Below are 20,416 nucleotides of genomic sequence, written 5' to 3' on the forward strand. Positions count from 1 at the left end.
TCAAGTCTTTATTTGATGGCTAGGGTGGAAAGGTTTAGGTTGTATGGACAGGCCAATGCGGAGTATGTATGGCTTATGTTAATCTAATCAAAATTGTAATAGGATCAGCTATCCAACAGCCATTTACAAGCTTGACCTTGTTTGCATGTTTTTAATGATCATACGTATCATGCAAATGTTGGATCTTTCTACATGGGCTGGTTCCTTGTGAAAACCCTGAATCCACCTGTTTTCTCTTTGATTTGCTGCTGCTGAACATGGTTAGCCTTTGAAAGATCTTCAACAACCTACTTGCATATTTTCTCTGTGAAGCCCAGTTCACTGAACCAATGCAAGTGGTAACTTGTGGCACAGGCTTTGCCTTCTTCCTCAGCGATCTTTTCTCGAGCAACCTGAAGCTTTGTGCTGTCTTCTGCTCTGGCCCCTTTGAGATATGCTGCCACTGCAGGTTTTTCTTCAAGGATACGAGTTCTTGCTCCAGGCTTTGAATCCGAAAACTTGTGGATTCATAGTCCTCTTTCCTCTGCAGATTGAGATCCTTTTCCTGCAAGAAACTTAAGGTGCCACTAGCGGATTCTGCCCCATCTCTTTTGTATGGGCTCTCTGCCATCTGTTGGCTTTTGGGGTTCTGGCATCCTGAGCCTGAAAGACTTCCGGAATTATCACTAAATTGTGCAAATCGAAAAGAATCTGAGTAGTCTTTGAATGCTTGGTGGGTGTTTAACTGCTGAACAAAGAGGGCCTGGACTATCATGCGGAGTGGCATTAACTCGTTTTGAACTGCTTGGATGCAGGTGTCCTGTGACAGCTTCTGGCAGTTGAGGTATTTGCAGACTGAAGCCTTCTCTTCCTGTGATATTTGTGGATGTGCCTAATTATTCAAAGTGTCCAAAATACAAAAATGAAGACAAATAAGTTAGCTAGAAAAAAAATCAGCTAAAATTGAAGCAGTAAGAGGGCTGAAGTTGTTTTAGAGCTTACAAATAAGAAAATACTCATAGCTTTATAGAGATGATCATGTGTCTGCCTATCTGACATTTGCACAATTTCTATAAGCTCTGTGAACCTTTTAGGCCCTATTTTTGAATCAACAGCAATTTTGGAAAGATATCCATCCCATAGCTCAGCTACAACAGAGTTGTTAACTGAAGGTGTCCGACCTTTCTCTGAATTGGATAATACTGAGGAAGAAACTATTTTCTCCATTGTCAGTAACTCTATGCTAGATGCAATGGACTCTTTATCATTGGCAGGGAGGAGAAAATCATCCACTTGTGCAAAATGGAGCAAAGACGTGACATTATCTTTTAGCTTGTTCTTACTGGCAGCACTTAATCCCAGGTTCAGAGCATTTGAAAGCAAAGCAAGGTAAAATCCAACTGGAATCACTCTACTTGCCTTCTCCCCCTGTGGAAGTAACTCAATTATTCCTTGCAGAATCAAAGAAACCATGCTTACCACATCCTGTTGTTCATTGTGGTCTCCCATGTTCTCCCAAAACTGGTGAGTTTTCTTTGATAATACCCATTTATTGGCATAGAATGCAATCAATGGACTAACATATTTTTCCTTCATTCCCTGTCTTCTCAAGGATCCAATTATCCTCTTGAAGAATCCAAATGGTAGAGCTGTGAGGTCTTTGATCCATAGCTCCTGACGGGCTATCTCCTTTACTTTGTCACAATTCCAAGGCTGCCCAGCCAAAGCCTGTAAGGTGATCACTGGCCAGTCTCTTCTCTGTTCCGGGTCAAGAATTTCCATGCAAGCCATAAAAGCTAAGGATTCCACACAACGACTCACGATTAGAAGGTCTTCAGCCCACGGAAGCAAACTTTGGCATTTTTGAAGAACAATTACAGTATCATTCCAACTCTGTAGAACCACTTGGTTCAGGTAGAGGTCTGACCTTTCAATCAGATTGCCTGAACTGTAATCCTCTGTCATTTCAAGAAATTCAGATGCACAACGGAGGGCTGTGACATTAAAAGGATCAATTGGAAGAGAAGAAGTGTAGCTAAACAGCGCAATCATCTCAAAGGTTTCTGATCCTCCAGGGAAATTATCAGGTAATTCAAAATCAAGTGATTCTTTCAGTATCCTTCTGAAGTATCCGCTCTTAGAACACAACGGATGCTGGCACATAAAAGGAAAAAGGTTAGGTAGTTAAGTTTTACATGGTAGCTTCTTAATTTTCTGACTTCTTTACCTTATTATGCTTGGACGTTTTCCAAAAAAACTTCTAAAAACCAATCAAATAAAGTGGTTTTGGAAACATCTACTCAAGTTTTAATGTTCTTTAAGCCTCAAGATCTTCACATCAAACTTGTTTCTCTTGTCTGCTGATATCGATGATCACAGACATAGAAGAGAAGGCAAAGTAGGAAAAAAGAGGAAGAATTAGAATCTAATCACTCTTCTCCCCACCTAGAGCACTAGGAAGATATGCCACCTATGAGAAGCTAAGAAGTGGAATACTAAAAACCATTTTATCATAAATATTTATTTATTAACTTTCCCATGTTTAACTCCTTGGAGACAAAAAGGGAAAAGATAGATGAGACAGAAAATAAATTCAAACAATTACACTATTTTTTTCTTTCCCACACTTCTGCATTAAAGATTTGGCAATTAAAGAAAACAAACTGAAAAAGAAGGAAAAAATCATCTTTCCCATTTCTCTTTACCTTGTGTAGATTGAAGATCTTGTCCTTAACTATTACATGAACTGATGCAGGTAAACCAGTTTCTTGACTCCTGAAAGGTAAAAAGCTTACAAACTAAGTCGAGAATCCTGTGAAAGTCAAGACTGAAGAAACAAATATTCAACGAGAAAAGGAGCGAATACCATGCAACTGCTTTTATCCTGAGCAACTCCCTTACTGTTTGGCATGACAGAGGACTCAAAACTAAAGAACTCCCTCTGGAACTTGCGAAATCCATTAGACCCTTGAGCTTTCAAAATTCATATAGCTCAATCACAGCAGGAGCAGACCTTCCTCCTGGGAAGCATATGCGTATTGCAGAAAGGAAGAAAAAACTTTAGGTACTCATCAATGAGCTTCAACCTAGGCAGAATTATCAAACAACTCGTCTTAAGGAAACAGATGACTATGTCAACAGAGCTTCTGGAACTCGATACTGTAAAAAAAAAAACCTGAAAAGGTGGTAGGTTATCAGTTAAACTCACCCTTCGATGAAGTCAAGACTCCAGCAAATATTTTATGGTACAGGACCTTACGAGTGAACTGTAATAAATGAGTGCACACGAATGGAATTTGGATCCAGAATTCAAGGCAGCTAAAGCGTTCTTGAACCTTGAGAAGTTGAAATCCATGGCTTTTTTTGAGCCAATTGGAGAATAGAAAAACCAGACAAATATGAACTGCACTAGAAACTTATTGTGAGAAGTGCGTGAGAAGCACGGAATCCTCCCAATATTTGAAAAATAAAACTCCCTTTTCATACTAACTCGTTTCATGATGTAGACTCATCAAGATGAACGGGTTGGATGACCTCAGGCCAGCACCAACGGCCCTTGAAGCTTCTAAGACGCTTCGCCTATGAAGAATAACTGGGAGGACTTTTGATCTCTCTCGGCGTGCCAGAGAACACATCACATGGCCCTTTAGAGCCCTCGACGGCACGGCTTCGGAAAAAAGGGAGCGTTTTGGGTAGACGAGTCGGTGATTGCTTTCTCCCACAATCTCCATCTCCACAAGGAAACATTTTTGTAGCCATGGAGCAGACCAAGGTAGTGTAACCCCTACTCAGACCATCTCGTCTCTACAGAAATCTATGGTGGGTCACTCGAGTTGGATCAATTTTCCCCGAGTCCAAGAACAGATTCACAGGAACTCTGTACAGAGTATCAGGGAGAGTGAAACCCAGATTCACAGACAGTGAAACCATGGCTTGAGATAGATGAATTTTGGATGAGTAGACTTGGTTTAAGAAAGTAGAGGAAATGACCGAAGCCTACTTATTTGATACTTTATTGCTTTTCATTCTCTCTATTGATGTCAGTGACAACTAGACTTGCCATAGAAGCAATACATTCCCCCAAAGGTGGAATTATTTGAAGTAAAATAGTCTGGATATGGATTTTTTTTGGTTTGACCAGTGAAGATATCAATAGTAATGTCTCTTTGGATCTGGTGGCTCTTCAACCTACAATTCCTTCTAGACATTCCGCTTCCAGTCTGCATCAGAAAGAGTTGATCAAAATTCTGATTTACTATTTGAACAGTTCCTTTAATTTATTGCCATGGAAAGGAACTCCCTCATGTCTGGTTTGGAAAAGGTATGAAGAAAGAGCTCCTAGTAGTCGTGTGAGTTCTCTATGAATCTCGAAGTTTTGTTTGGTTTTTATTTATATTTTTCTCTTTTGGAGTTTTGGTTATAATGTTTTATGTTGAATTGAATCTTTGATGGGATATTAAGTTTCTGTTACTTAAATTCGTTCTATATCTACCTTTGTGTCTAGGGGTGGCTTCGAACCAAACCGGCTCGGTTCAATTTGTTATCTCTCAAGCTCAAGTTCCGAAATCGACTCGTTTAAATTAACGAGCTGAGCTCAACAGAAGCTAGGTTTGGTTTGTCAGCTTACGAACCGGCTCGAGGTGAGTCGGGATCAGGGGAGTGGGAGCGTGAGCGAGAGTGAGGGGGGGGGGGGGGGGGGGGGGGTGCGGATTTCCTCCCCTCATTACCGCCGAGCCCCTCCCATCGACAACTGCTTGTCGGCCACCTCTGTGGCCGTCCGTTCAATTTCTTCCTGTCCTCGTCGTCGCCTCTATTTCCGTCACCATCACCTCCCGTCGGCTGTTGTTGCCGCTTCTATCGCCGTCAACAGTTGCTCGCCGACCGCCTCTGTGGCCGTCCGTTCGATTTCTTCCTCTCCTCGTTGTCGCCTCTGTTTTCGTTGCCGTCGCTTTCGTCACCGCCCCTTCTATTACCATCTCCTCTGTCGTAGTCGTTATCCCTGACGACAGGTTCTCCTCGGTGCCGTAACCCTCTTCCCTCCGCATCATCTTGGCGGAAAACCAGAACCAATAAATTTAGGGAAGAAATAATATCTCCCCTCCCCAACGCGAAGATGATTTCGCACGTGCGAGATCATAAAATTAAAAAAAATAAAAATTTCCTTAAACTCTCCTTCATCGTAGCTCTTAAAAAAATTAAAAATACATTTTATAGAAATAAGTTTCTATGAACTATTAGTGTCTCATGTTTTTTTTAAACATTTTTCTAATTGAAATTTTTTATTAAAAATCATATAATTTTCTAAGTAAGATTTTCCTACCAAGATGGGGTAGAAAATTGTATAGAAAATTTTTGAATAAGTATTTAACAGTAGATGCTATAATACTTTTAGTGTGAAGCAATTTTCATTGCAATTTTGTGTTTGACATTTTATTTGATTAAAAATTTATTGATAAGTATAATAATATATTAAATTGATTATTAATTTTTATTTATTTTCCTTAGAAGAGGCAATAAAAGGTCCATTTAAATTTCCTAAGAAAAATTTAAAAGATTTATTGTGATTTTCTAATAAGTTACTAATAGTAATAAGATTTTATTTAAATATTTTTTTGGGAATATGTATCACAGGAAAATATTTCTAGTTTTTCCTACAATATAAATTTACATCTAGAGGCACTAAGGAGGCCATAGTAAATTTATGGTCATATTCAAAAATACAAAACAAGCTAGACAAAAATTGGAGTAAAAAAGATTAATATTGGTGCATTTTAATCCATTATTGAAATTCAATCCTAAACCTCCCATATCATTTTTTTTTAAAATGTATATATAATTTTATATATAATTTATTTGAAGCCACCCCTAGTGCGAGATCATAAATAAGGGGAAAAAAAAACTCTTTGTCCCTTCCTCATGGCTCTTGAAAAAATTGAAAAGATATTTTAGTAGAAATACGACGTTTCTAGAGACTATTAGTGGTTTTTTCAATAAATATTGAAAAGACATTTTTAGTAGAAATATAGGGACCATTAGTGCCTCATGTTTTTTGAAAATAATTTTCTAATTATTAATTCTTGTTAAAAAATCATATAATTTTCTATGTAAGATTTTCTTGCCTAGATGGGCTAGAAAACCGTATAGAAAAATTTTGAATAAGTATTTGACAGTTGATGATATAATACTTTTAGCATGAGACAATTTTCATAGCAATTTTGTGTTTGACATTTTATTTGATTAAAAAATTATCGATAAGTATAGTAATATATTAGATTAATTATTAATTATTATTTATTTCCTTAGAAAAGGCAATAAGAGGTCCATTTAACTTTCCTAAGAAAAAATTAAAATATTTCTTGTAATTTTCTAGTAAGTCTCTAATAGTAATAGAATTTTATTTAAAAGATTTATAGTTTTTATTTAGGTGATTGTAAATTGATAGTGATATTTCATTTAATTTTGTTGTGTTTGATTATTGTTTGAAGTTTATTCATAATGTTATGCAATATATGAAGTGTTTAGACTATTTTATGGAGTGTATAGAGTGTATAAACAATTTCATAGAATGTATAAACAATTTTATGGAGTGTATAAACAATTTCATAAAGTTTTTATGGAATGTATAGACAATTTAATGGAGTGTTTATGCAGGTGTTATGTATATAGATTATGCCGAATTTTATATAAGTATTATATACATAAATTATGCTCAATTTTAAGTAGTGGTCATGCCCAATCTTATATATGTATTATATATATATCGGTTATGCCCAATTTTATGTAGAGGTCATGCCCAATGTTATGTAAAATATATGCATAATTTTGTATACAATTTATTTTATATAGATTTTTTGAAAAGTTTTAAATGTATGTTGAAGCTCGAGCTCGGTTAAAATTTTTGGGCTCGAGCTCGATAACTATTTTAGGCTTGAGATGAGGTTCGGCTTGAAGCTCGGCTCGAAATATTTAAATCAAGCTCAACTCGAACATAGGCAATTTGGGGCTTGGCTCGGTTCGGCTTAATGCCACCCCTATTTGTGTCTTTCTATTGGATTATTGGATTGTGATTGTGCTTGCAAGCTTCTTATATCAATGAGGAAGTTAAGATTTAATAGAGAAGTATTTGTTAGACCAATGGTAAAATCATATTGGTTTATTATTTTGATGTTTACAAAATGGGTAATTAAAAAACGTGTTACTAGCGGTGTTATTAGTATATGTTAGATGTATGTTTTTCAACACAAATTTTGGTAATCTATGGCAAAAGTTCAAGACAAGATGATGATCAATTAAGTTGCTACCTCAACACCCGAAAAAAGAACCCATTGAAGATTGTTGTTATTAAAAAGTAAATCTCGAGAACTCTAGCCATGTAAGGGAATAGACGGGCAAACTTCATTTTTTCTATAATCATGTTTTCAAATCTCATTTCAATGTTTTCGAACTTTTAAACCAACATTTTTTTGTTGCCTTAGTTATGCTTTGAACCTAATGATATACAATGTTAAACAACATGATCACTCATACCTTGGTAACTATTTGGTATATAACCAAAGTCCCACATTGGTTAGAAGTGGAAACGATCTTGGATATAAAAGTGTTGTGGAGACTATCTCTATTGGTATGAGGCTTTTTTGGGGTAAAACCCAAGAGCAAATCCACGAGGGTTTAAGCCCAAATAGACAATATCATACCAACTTTAGTAGAGATAGGTTGTATCATAGTCTTTACCGTAACAACTATCGATATCGGCTAAAACCATCTATATAAATATTGATGGAGCAACCATTGTTGGGATGATCAATCAAATTATATCTAGATAGACATATTTATAAAACACGATCACGATGCCAAAGCCAGAGCACCATTGGCGCTTTCGTTCTCCTCTCTGCGTCTCTTGAGTTTCTTTCTGTAAGTTTTCGCCGACGGCTCAGACTGGTGTCCGATCACGAGAGGAGACAGGTTTCAGAGCATTCTGGGTGGACAAAGTTGTATCAAATACCGCTTACAACGTCATTGAAGGAGAAAGAGAAGAATCGTAAGGAGGAGATGCTTCACCGCCGCCCTGTGGATGTAGAAGAAAGAGGAGGAAAGAGGCTTTCACAAGCCTTCTGTGACATCTCTCACCTCGCATCTCAACCGTTCGATCAATTAATCTTTAAAACCAACACGGGCCCACATGATGTCCCTAACGGTAACCAAAACAAAAGTCTCCTTTCTCGGCATTCCCTGACCTCCGGACTCGAGTCAAAACTAACCCTAGTTAAAACTCCTCCGGTTAACTTAACCCGAGGCTCCTACTCACCTATCTTCTCCAACGCAGTCCTATAAGACTCCCTCTCCTTCCACCACTCCGAATTTTCATCCTTGGCGATTTCGATTTCGATTTCGATTTCGATTCTTCTGTGTTTTCTGACTTGTCGGGATCCGGTGAAGGAAAAAAGCTCACTGCCCGAGCTCTTCTTTCTTCTTTAGGTAATTTTCCGCTATAGGCCGGGTTTCTTTTCGCTTCGTGATTGGTTTCTGTTGAGCTATTTAGAATTTTTTTTATTAAGGGCAGATCTAGGGTTCAATGGGTTCTTTTATATTTTAGAATTTATTTCTTGTTTTAGGGTTTCGTGTGGGTTTCTGTCGCTTATAGTGGTTCTAAGGGGGGGCTGAGATTGAGTTAGTTTTCTTGATTCAGGTGAGGGATTAATAGTGTGGTTTCTTATTATTATTATTTTTTTCTGCTGCAGAATACTGCTGTGTGTCTTCTTGGTTTCGAAAACGGAGCTTGTGAAAGGAAAGATCACCGCGACTAGGGTTGCGTCGGGTGATCGTTTGGAGTTTGGGAGCTTTCGTCACTCGAAGGCGAATATGCGCTGCCTGAGTGCGGATTTATCGGACAAAGACGGCGAGCCGTTCGTGGAAGTAGACCCGACCGGCCGTTATGGCCGGTACGGCGAGCTGCTCGGCGCTGGAGCGGTGAAGAAGGTGTACCGCGGGTTTGATCAGGAGGAGGGTATCGAGGTGGCGTGGAACCAGGTGAAACTACGCAACTTCAGTGACGACCGCACGGTTATCGATCGTCTCTTCTCCGAGGTGCGGCTGCTGCGAAAGTTGAAGCACCCCAACATCATTCACCTCTACAATGTCTGGACCGATGATGAGCACAACACGCTCAACTTCATAACCGAGGTTTGCACCTCTGGTAACCTGCGCGAGTACCGGAAGAAGCATCGTCACGTATCGGTCAAGGCGCTCAAGAAGTGGTCCCGTCAGATCCTCAAGGGGCTCGAGTACCTCCATAACCACGAGCCCTGCATCATTCACAGGGATCTCAACTGCAGCAATGTCTTCATCAACGGCAATGTGGGTCAGGTATGTGTATATATATATTCCACACCCTACACAATTCTACTGCTATTTTGTTGTTTTTATTGCTTCTGGGTTCTGGTATCTAATGGGTGTTACGAACGACGACGGGGTTCGGATCCGTCAGGGTACTTTGATCGATTAGCTCGTTTGAGAATTGCGACCGAACCCTCGATCTGAGCCGTGGCATGTTATTTGATGTCAGGTGAAGATAGGCGACCTAGGACTGGCGGCGGCGGTGGGGAGGAGCCACGCGGCGCATTCGATCCTAGGTACCCCGGAATTCATGGCGCCCGAACTGTACGAGGAGGACTACACGGAGCTGGTAGACATCTACTCATTCGGGATGTGCGTGCTGGAGATGGTCACGCTGGAGATACCCTACAGCGAATGCGACAGCGTGGCTAAAATCTACCGGAAGGTGACGTCGGGTGTCCGGCCGGCGGCACTGACCAAGATGAAGAACCTGGAAGTGAAGGAGTTCATAGAGCGGTGCCTCGCGCAGCCGAGAACGAGGCCGTCGGCCACCGAGCTTCTCTGCGACCCGTTCTTCAACGGTCTAGACGATGCGTAACAAACACGATGATTACGATAAAAAAAGTATAGAATTATGGGGTTTTGTGGTCTTTTTTCGTTCTTTTTTTCTGGGTTTGCTTTTTTTTTTTTCTCAAATTTGTTTCAGTCTGGTAAAATTCAGTTTGTGTGTGAGAGGTGTTGTGATAATTTCATTGATTATTATTTTTTTCTTCATATGAAAGAGAAGATATTAATTGGTGACGAAGTTGTAAAATGTAAATAATACTAAAGCTTACAATTACAAACTCTGCAATTTTTTTTTATGTTTTTTGTGGTCTCTCTCTCTCTCTCTCACCCACACAGAAGACCAGTTGCAAGTTTGCTTTTAATGGATAAAGACGAATTCATCTGATAATCTCTTTTGTTTAGGTTTGAATCGTCAAACCCAAACAAAGCCGACCTTTTTGGGTCTCCCATGTTCGTCACAGACTCAATCTGAAGGCGAAGATATAATTTTTTATTGATTCATCGTTTGAATGAAACGAAAGGAAATAAGGAATCAGATTGACCAAGTCGGTTTTCAGGTGGATTTGACTCCGTGTTCAAATGAAACGTCATATGTTTATCAGTAATTTTTATCTCAGTGCAAAAATATCGGAAGACTTGATTCCTATCCTCTCTTTTCTCTTCTCACCCTCTCCCTCCTCCTCTCTAAACTGGAGGCTGGCTCCCGTGGAAGAAGATCTTTCAAATTTGATATAATTGTTAGACTAATTTTAAACATTTTGGAATAGAACATGTGGATAGAGAAAAACGGAGGAAGAAAAAAAAAGAGAAAGGACTTTGTGGAACCAACTAGCTATGGATTTAATCTAGAAAAACTGGAATAGGATTAGGAAAGAAAGAAAAACCAGACTGGTGGTAAGATTGGTTTCATTTTGAAATAACAGGAGCAGTCGTAGTGCTTTTATCAAGTTGCTAAGGCGACTCAACTAAAATCATGGTAGTGGGAAAGAGGTCTCCATTGACCTTTGGACATGGTTGGTGGTGGAAGAGTTCAGATTCTCCCTTTTTCGTTTGCCATCCAGAGAGAAGGAATTTCTACCATTTTCTGTGAGCTACACGATAATGGGGTTAGGGGAGGGTGTGGAATCTTATAGAAAACGAAATTCAATTGCTTCCGTCTGGTTTAGAATTTACAATACCATCTCTGCCCTTCTCCTCTTAAACTCTCTCCTGAAACATACGGAAGCTTCTCTCCTACTTTTTTCTCACATGACATGAAACCGACACCGAAGCTCTTTTTCCTTTTCCCTTTCCCCTCATTCCGTGTCTCTCCCCTTGCGCTGATCGCCCTTTTTCTTTTTCACTTGTTCTCCATCCCAATCTGGCAAACTCGCTTGGTGGCTCCAGCTTCCCTTTCCTTCCTTGCAGACCAAGTTCCTTCCCTCTTGTCTCGTTCCACGGAATCGCCAGTTGGGTTTTTTGAATTTTGACGCTTTGGGTCTTGCCTGCATTGATGTAACCCCTGTGTTTCTTCTTTTTTGTTACCTTTTCATGAACTGTGATTCAGAGATTTGAAATTGAATGCCCATTGCTGAATTAAATGGCCAGCTCATGCCACATTTTTTTTTTCTCTTTGCTTTACAGATATTGGTGTGGATCCACCATTGAAGCAAGGGAAAGTGGATTGAAGAAGGGTGTCACAAATGGGTATGTTTCCTACTATTTAAAAGCTTCTGTGGATAGATTTAGTTTTCCCAAATTTAAAGGCTGTGAAAGGCAGATGGGGTTTGTGGTGGTAAATTGGGGACAGAACCTGGTGGGGAAAAGGGTCTTTGGGTGTTATTATGAATTGGATTTTTTTAATCTTTCTTCATGGGTCCTGGCATTTGAGTGTTCTTAATGAGAACCAAAGACTGAAGCAATGAAATGTTTTGATGAAAAAAACTGAAGCTTGCTGTACCCTTTTGAGTTCTAATTTAATCAGTTTCATAACCAATATTGTCAGTGTGGTTTGATTTAGTTTTGTAGTCATTATCATCAGTGTATTAGAATACTATCTGAAACTGAACCAAGTGTACTGGAGAATAATAAGATTCTTCATTTGAAGGGTTCAGAAACTCTGCATTGCCAGTGATTTAGTTCTGGGAATGCTTTCCTTTCTCTTTACATGAAGCTTCCACAGAAATAGAAGCTCAGAGAGGAAAGTAGGAAGAGTTTTTAGGAATCTCAAACATAACTACCAGAGATTAAAAGCTGAAGATTTCAGATTCTGGCCCTTCTTCTGCTCTCTCTCTCTCTCTCTGCCAATCAACTAGAATAATCTAAACCTGGTGCTTCTGGATCAATATACCTATTGAGTTATTTATATCACTTTTGTGGGTTTCCTGGGGAGGAAATTTGACATTTCTTCTGCCAATCATCTTCTCGGGAGGTTCCCATCACCATGCTTTTCCATTAATGGTGTAGGTGGGTTTCTTTATTTCATTTCAGTTGGTTACTGCTGCTCTTTTCTCTGGAATCCCCTCATAGATGTTGGTTCCAGGTACTATGCCACATTCTGCACTATCTCTGAGACCGTGATGGATGATGTATCGAGGCTACAACACCAAACAGTACAAACTGAATTCTGAGTTGCTTTGCTGCTTTCTCTCATCTTCAATCTCTGGACTGAATTGAATTGGTTCTAGTTAACCAGGGCTTGCTTAAAAATATTTGAAATAACATTTAAACATATTATAATTAAGTTTTCTCATTACCATTTATACCCCTATACATGCAAGGGTGACAATTTTTTACTGCACTTGATAACCCAATCTCAACTCGACCAATTTACTATGTATATGTACATTACCAAAAAACTTGATACCACTTGGGCTATTTTATGTAATTTTACTATAAAAGGGTATTTTTGTCATTTTAAAAGTACATTCAAAAGAATTTTAATTGGACCACATGAATTATTTTAGCCTGAAAATATGTATTTGTGAAAATTTTAAATAAGAGGGTATTAATTAGGTAATGGTGATGTAAGGGTATTTTAATAATTTTATTAAATTTAATTGTTATTCAACCACTAGGAGTGTTTTTACCACATAAGCATTTATATAGGTAAGAATATTAAAACAATAAGGCGGCTTTATGCAATTTTACTTTAAAAGGGTATTTTTTTTATTTTAATTATTTAGGTATTTTGCTAATACATTAAAAATATTTTTAAATGGACCATATGAGTGATTTTAATTTAATTATTTTTTTATATTAATTTTAGAATAAATTTTATGCCATAAAAATGTCAAATATTTATATTACTAGCTATATAAATCAAAACTGCAAGAATAAATGTTTTAGTTATTTTAGTCTTCCAATTATATTTAATTATTTAATTATCCTAATAATTTTTTTTACGTATTAGACTTTTGGGACATGGATAATTTAATTGTATTTTGATTCTATTTGTTTCCGACTCTCATAGCAAAAAGTCTCAATGGAATCTAAAATGAGTCTCATGGAAAGAAGTCTCACAAAAGTGTCTCAATTAAAGGTATTTTAGTTATCTTAGTATTTTTAATTACGATTAGTTATTTAATTACTCTATGACTTATCTTTAAATATTAGAATTTGGGTGTAACTGGGACATGAGTAGTTTAATTGTAATATGATTCTATTTGTTTTCTTTATTATAAATAAAGGTTCATTGTACTCAAATTACAATAAATCGGTAAAGTTTTTGTCTTTTCCATAAATTTAAAAAATAAAAAATAAATCATTTTTATGTAAATTCAAAAAGGGGTCAAAGTCTTGCTCTTTGAATCATTTAAAAACAAAAGCAAGGCTTATTAAAATCTAGAGAGGTGGAAGTAATTTTTAATCTGTTAAAGGGTGAGAATAATTTTAACATTTTCAAAGAGCTTGAGTAATTAACCTCTTGAATCCATACCAAGCTTGACTAGGCAATATATTAAGAGACTTCAGGAGTCATAAAACCAAAGGCTCAACCCACTCACATGTTAAAGTTCGGCCAAGGTCCACCATGAAACTCCAAATTAAATACCATTTCCAAGTAATAAACATATGAATCTTTTAATTTTGGACCCCAATGAGACTAATTTTAAACATTCTACCTAATGGAAGCTTAGATAAAGTAACCACTCTAATACTTTTAGTTAGTCAACATCTATCCCAAAATGAGTAGCCAAAAGTTAGAAGTTAACTTTGGCTGATGCAATTCTACTGAGACAGAACAATATGCCCTTCAATGCAGTATCTGAACATACAAGTAATACTATTCATCCCTACTGATCATAGAGAGAGAATCTTCAATTGTCATATCCTGGTTTTTTTTTTCTAGAAAGAGGCTTCCATGGCATTTTTTGCACATTTTTGCAAAGATTGAGGACCTATCCTCTTCTCTTTGAAAATGGCGGACACATACAATACATAGTGCCAATTCAATTGCAGACTTTGTATTCAGGAAAGAAATTACTTTGTATTCAACTTCAATGCTTTTCGGCATGATTTACTTTCTTTCATGTATCTTTCACCCTTAATGAAATTCTCACTATTATTAAAAAAAAGTTAAAAAACAACTCTCCAAGTAATTAGGACAAGGTTCTTCTAACAGCTCCATGACATGACAATGCCCAGGTCCATAAGAAGTTTCCATTCATATCTCTAACAAAAAAAATGGCCTATTGCCTAGGTCTTGTAGAATCCTTATCTATAGTACCCAGTAATTCCAATACCCACTTATGTGAACAAATATTGCAGATGTACGAGAACAATTTAATTTCTCTGTTTCAATGGGTTTCATAAGTGTCAATTCCACAAGCCAATTATGTATTACCCTTAGCGGACAATCACCTAAGAGGATGCCAATTCTTCATGATTTTTTCTTTAATTACTTGAAGCAATAGAACAATGCACCTTTTCTTTACTCTTACCAATTGATACAAAAGAAGAATTGATGCTTCTTATAGTTATTACAACGCTATCGATTGTGGATAGCATTCACTTACCTCCATCCTTAAGTAGTTCCATGCTTGCTTGCAATTCTCGAACTTGGCAAGCATATGAGCAAGAAAATCGGCTGCCCATGGCTCAGTTTCCCCACTGAGACTCAAATCGTAAGGTACAGAGAAACTGATCAAACAGAAAATAAGAAGTTAAGAATTGCAGTAATTTTTTTATTTTTTTTTGTATAGTGGAATTATCTTCATTGTGCTAAATGTAAAAGTCCAAATTTTTTCCAATTGGGTAAGAAAGACAAGGTTAGTTTTGCAGTGTTCATCCCACAGGCCTTTTTGTTGTTATTGTTGTTGTTGTTGTTGTTGTTGAAAAAGTCCCACAAGCCTCACATTGAGGATGTATCAGTGCTAAACACCCTTTATTTGATACGACTACCATTCAGATTGTGTCCTCAGCTAATGGGTCAGAGTCCAAAATCAGAGAATCACTTAAATGAACACTTTTAATCATCAAATAACAGTAGTGCCTAACCCTCGAAATATGGCAAAAAATGTCTACATACTCTATATAATTATAGAAATGATCTGCACATCCTTTTGGATAACTTGTGTCAATTAAACGCTTAAAAAGGCTCCCTTGTCAATTGTGCATGCAAGGGAAGACCTGTGATTTGGGCCGGAAATAGGTGCCACTATAAGACTCTTAGTACTCAATTTATTGAGGATAATATTGCTTTTTTTGTACATCAAAATTAACAGAAGTTTGTAGGCATATATTTGAATCAGGTATATCCACAGTTTTGCCACATAGTAGGGTTTGCAGGCACTTAAACCCCAAAAATAAAATAAATGGGCTTCTTTCTTTTTTGCTCAAACACCAACAACGTCCTTATAATTTTCTCAACCACTAGAATCTGTATCTCAACAAATTTCAACATTCATAGGCGTACTTGAGTTTTTGTTCAACAAAGCATGCATACAAATGAATGAATGTGAGGAATGTGTAAAGGAAATGTTGATCAAATATAGCTAATGTTTGGATTCAGTTCCAGAGTTATTAATATATTCATCAGATATCAGTTATAATGCTAAGAATAAAAGAAACAACTAAGTTAAACAGACAAAACACACCTCATCAGTTCCTCCTGGGAGGGTTTTTTACAATGTATTTGCTTTCTGCGAAGGAAGATTTGAGTTAATACTCTTACAGTCTGCACTACCAAATTTGCACAAGGTTTTTAATGTAACAAGTGAGGAAGAAGTGAACCTGCTGACAAGAATTTGGAAGATATGAAGAGATTTCGTGGATAAATTATACACAGCATCAGTTACTCGATCTTTACCAAACAAGTACACGATTGGGTACCCAAGAAGCCATCTGCAGCAATAGACACGAACAAAGAGATGACTGTAACTTATGTAAATGCTTTAGGCATAAGCTATGATTCGCTACGCTAAGGGATTTATTGGCACAAAACAAAATCGAGCAAAAACACACAATATGAAGAACAGCAGAGTGGCAAAAACATCTCCATTCTGGTAACTTTTTAGAAACTTCCGTTGTTAGTCAAAGCATTCACAGATTGATGAAAATTTTGAGAAATAAGCAAGTTAATTAAGTATCAATTAATAATAACTCAAGCTAAACACCATTTATAATAATCAAGTCCTCCCAAATGAAAGTGCTCATAGAAAGAACTAAAATACAACGAAGCAGACCCACACTTGAACTCAGTTAGGTGTTAGATTGTCTTTTTGGAAGAATGTGCCTTAGATATTTTGTGGCTTGACAAATGGTTCTATCTGCCAGATTGACTAGCTTTGCATTTTTCATTACTTAGCTGACCAAATTCTAAGCCCCTGGCAATGAATTCATGTGAGATGGAGTTTTTTTTTGTCATAAATTAGAAAAATGTGTTCTATACAGTAAAAGCCTCAACCCAAGATATCCGAATAATGACATAAAAATCCCTCAAATACTCGCCAGATATAATGTAAACAGCTGAGCAATGACACGAGGAGTGGGTATAACTGTTGCTTCTGATTTGTATATATTAAATATATGTAGTGGTTCATCAGTTCTAAAAGTTGCAAATTTGATGAAAATCATGCCTAATAAGAGAGTGGATAATATTAAAAATAGGATATGTTAGGACCAAATACTTGAGCTTTTGCTATTACAACGGCCGAAACATCCCACTGGTTTAGCCTGTAAGCTTATGCAGTATTTTCATAATGTAACAATTTAATAGTGTGCTATTGAAGAGAGAATTACCCATTGAGGGTTGGAGGCGTGACTTGAATGTCTTGCATGCAATTACTAAGATCAATGAACTCAGTAGATTGAGAGGCAGTTGGTTCACTACATGAGAGTTCATCTACATCTTGGTTAGAATTGTCTAATATTTCCTTGCCCTTCTCTGCACTGGCAGGCTTGACACCTGACAATAGATCCTCATCCAGTTTATCAGCACAAAATACCAATGAAAAGAACTTCTGAATTGATACTAGTTGTGATACAACCAAGTTGTCTTCTGTCAGTGATACCATCTGCAACCAAAAACATGTAAACCGCGCTAGTAAATAAACTATTTTACATTCTTAGAAAAAATATAAACCATTTTACAAATCCATAAGATTACGTGAACAGGAGAATACCTTTGGAGGATCCTGTTCTAGGTCTACAAAAAGCAGCTTCTGATGCAAAGCAACACTTGACGAAATGTATTCGGTAAATCCTTGATCATGTATCAAATAAATCATTTCTTCAATGGTCATTACTTTCAAATGCTGCAGGATGGATGATTCCTGTAAACCAGACACATTTAGGTAATTTGAGTACACCAACAAAGTTTCTTTTGTTTTAGGACAGGCGAGAGTACACCAACATAGGTATGACCCACTTAGGGAGCAAATTAGATAGAAAAATAGAAATCTTAGGGGATTAATTCCATGAATGTTGCCTACAATGTTGTATTTTTTTTTTTTTTTATGAATTACAATGTCGTAATTTACTACAATTATCAATCAGAATCAGGATTAAAGAAGAAGAAAGGAAAAAGAAAACAACATGACATGGTAGTTGGTATACTCAATGTGATCTGTTTGAAGAATACACGAGTCATAACAAAGCTGACATCAAATGCACCACTTAATGGCAAGAAATAATTTAATTTCTGGACCTGGGAACTCAAACGTAGCAATGAACAGAGGTTTTGTTGCAACTCAGGCATTTTGCCACCATAGTCTACCATTACCGCTGGCCTTAGACCTGTACACAGTGCTAGAATATCTGCCAAAGAAATTATAAAACACTCAATATATTCTGCAATGTATGAAGAAAAAAATATAGCGCAAATAATTCAAACAGAAACTTCTTGTCAGAAAACAAACTTGAGATATAAATTTCAATTGAGAATAAAATAAAATATAAATATCTGTTAACATAATAAGATAGTATTGAAATACACAATTGGCCCTTGCAAATGCTTACAGATGAAGTTATTGACAAAAAAAAGTTTATGCAATCCAGTAAAGACCTCTTTGAGAGAGTTAGTAACTGAAATAAAAATACAGTGCCAAGTGGTGTAACTAATTATAGCACTCATCATGAACTCAATTTATTGCCTGAGAACGAATTAGTGGTTGGGCTGGTTCTAAGCATGAAAAGAAAAAAAAAACACGACCTTGAAATACAAGCAAAGGAAAAGAATGTAGCTTTTATAGGAAAAAGATGACTGCAAGAATGTCTACAAGGCTATCACATGCAGACAACAGTAACAGCAGAGGAAGACCAATACAAAACCTAGGATAAAGACAAGGTATCTCCAACTATTGCATGAATGTTTAACATGAAGCACAACATTTAACAAGTGCTACTCCAAGCTACCTACACTTATTTATGTATAATTCAGTAGTACTGGGTGTTAGTGTTAGGTCTTCTTCCGTGATACTGCATTAGGAGCTAGTGTTTATGGAACTATTTCAGCTCTAATATATGCTTTTCTGAGAAGAAAACAATTAAAAAATTATCACGACATAATGCCTATATTAAAAATACGACAAGCTTATACTTAGTTAATACTTTTAATAGTAGAATAATAGATTCACATTTCCAGAACTGATGGAGGCCAAATTGTAAATAGCCGAGTATCTGAACAGATGAAAGACTTGAACATCAAAATCTGCATTTATGCAAGAGATTGTTTCTACAGAGAGATAGCAAAGTTACAAGGCCCCCAGTGCACAGAAAGCTCAAACAAGAAGGAAATTTAAAAACTATACCAGAAATTAAAACGAACAGTACGAAGAACTCGTTTTAGTCTACAAGTACTTTCATGCCTGCCCACAATATCTGTATTGATGAAAAGCAAGCAAACGCACTGAGGAGCGGAAGTTCTAGTGACTGAAAAATCAGGTGCAACAAGCAACATAAAGTTCTAACTTAACCCGCTGCATTGCTTACATAAATGTTCAATGTAACTACATAATATAAAAGAAATTATGTCATCTACCCAAATGATGTAAATGCAGCGGACCCGATTGGTGAGATCCTTGAGAGGCAATTCCCCGAATCGCAACTGAAAGTACTCGGAGAAAAACAAATTCCCAGATAAATATTACCGACTTCGATGAGCCCATATCAAGCTCCTAAACTAAAATTACATACATATTAACCACACCAAAACAATAAAAAACCAAAAACGGAAGAAATTACGTTTTTTTTGTGAAAGAAAAATAAATAGATCAACCTATCTCGAGTCGACGTCTGGCTGCGGCTCGGAGGCGCCACTGGATGCGAGAGAGATTTGCATTGACTACTTTAAGAGCTTCTTCTAGGTGTTCCATCTCCATTTCGTGATGATCCTAAGCAGAAAGCGAAGTCCCCGAAGTTGCAGAAGCCCCAGAAGACTGAAGGTGATTATGAAATGACTGGAACTGCCCTTTTTATTTTCTATTGTCATCTGTGTCTGGGTTTGGCGGAGAAATAATAGCAGAGTTTTGAGGGAGGTTAAGCTTCCGATTTTCTATTTTAAGTCGGCACTAAAACGATATATTATATATATAATTTATTTATTTATTGTTTGATAGAACAAATACCCATGTAAATAAATAAAATAATAAAAATAACATAATTTTTTATAAAATCATTAAAAATATACAATTTATATGATTATATACACATAAGTTCAAGAAAAATGCCATTCTAATATATACCAAAATCTTCAAAAGTGAAATGTTTTCCATGAATAATCTTCAAAATCCTTAATTCTTCAACTTTTGCACAATTGATTTTGATTCTTGGAGAAACCAAAGTAAATTATAGAAAGAGAAGAAAGCCCTCATCTTTTCCCACTTGCCATGAGAACCCAAAATGGAGGAAGACCCTCACTTTTCCTTTAATGCCTATTTTCATTGGAAGGATCTATTTTTTATTTTTAAAATGATAATTCATTTGTTAAAATTACCATTATATTATATTATAAAGAAAGATAATTTGTTGACAGAAATTCATTTAAATACTTAAATTGTTGTTATATATTATTATATTTTTATTATTTATGACAATAATAACTCACAACATTTTAAAATAA

General features: G+C 36.6%; 3 protein-coding genes across 3 annotated transcripts; 1 reads left to right on the forward strand and 2 right to left on the reverse strand.

The window, feature by feature from the left end:
• Positions 1–151: 151 nt before the first annotated feature.
• On the reverse strand, positions 152–2,940 carry LOC137939555 (BTB/POZ domain-containing protein At5g48130). The gene is made up of 4 exons (XM_068784839.1): positions 2,846–2,940; positions 2,685–2,754; positions 982–2,133; positions 152–871 (listed from the first exon to the last, which is right to left on the reverse strand). The coding sequence occupies exons 1-4, from the start codon at positions 2,938–2,940 to the stop codon at positions 152–154; spliced, it is 2,037 nt and encodes a 678-aa protein (XP_068640940.1).
• Positions 2,941–8,357: 5,417 nt separating this feature from the next.
• LOC137941397 (probable serine/threonine-protein kinase WNK11) lies at positions 8,358–10,114 on the forward strand. Its single transcript, XM_068786788.1, has 3 exons — positions 8,358–8,454; positions 8,718–9,342; positions 9,542–10,114. Exons 2-3 carry the CDS (start codon positions 8,839–8,841, stop codon positions 9,908–9,910), a joined length of 873 nt encoding a protein of 290 aa, XP_068642889.1. The 5' UTR covers positions 8,358–8,454; positions 8,718–8,838; the 3' UTR covers positions 9,911–10,114.
• A 4,438-nt stretch (positions 10,115–14,552) lies between these two features.
• Positions 14,553–19,719, reverse strand: LOC137942709 (uncharacterized). The gene is made up of 7 exons (XM_068788443.1): positions 19,574–19,719; positions 18,005–18,114; positions 17,481–17,630; positions 17,098–17,372; positions 16,090–16,200; positions 15,954–15,998; positions 14,553–14,997 (listed from the first exon to the last, which is right to left on the reverse strand). The coding sequence occupies exons 1-7, from the start codon at positions 19,674–19,676 to the stop codon at positions 14,838–14,840; spliced, it is 954 nt and encodes a 317-aa protein (XP_068644544.1). The 5' UTR covers positions 19,677–19,719; the 3' UTR covers positions 14,553–14,837.
• Positions 19,720–20,416: the final 697 nt, after the last annotated feature.

The sequence above is a fragment of the Aristolochia californica genome, unplaced genomic scaffold, assembly GCF_029961685.1.
Source record: "Aristolochia californica isolate CCGP_79_NKW_82.1479 unplaced genomic scaffold, dmAriCali1.0.hap1 SCAF_10, whole genome shotgun sequence".
In the NCBI taxonomy this organism is placed as follows: Eukaryota; Viridiplantae; Streptophyta; class Magnoliopsida; order Piperales; family Aristolochiaceae; genus Aristolochia; species Aristolochia californica.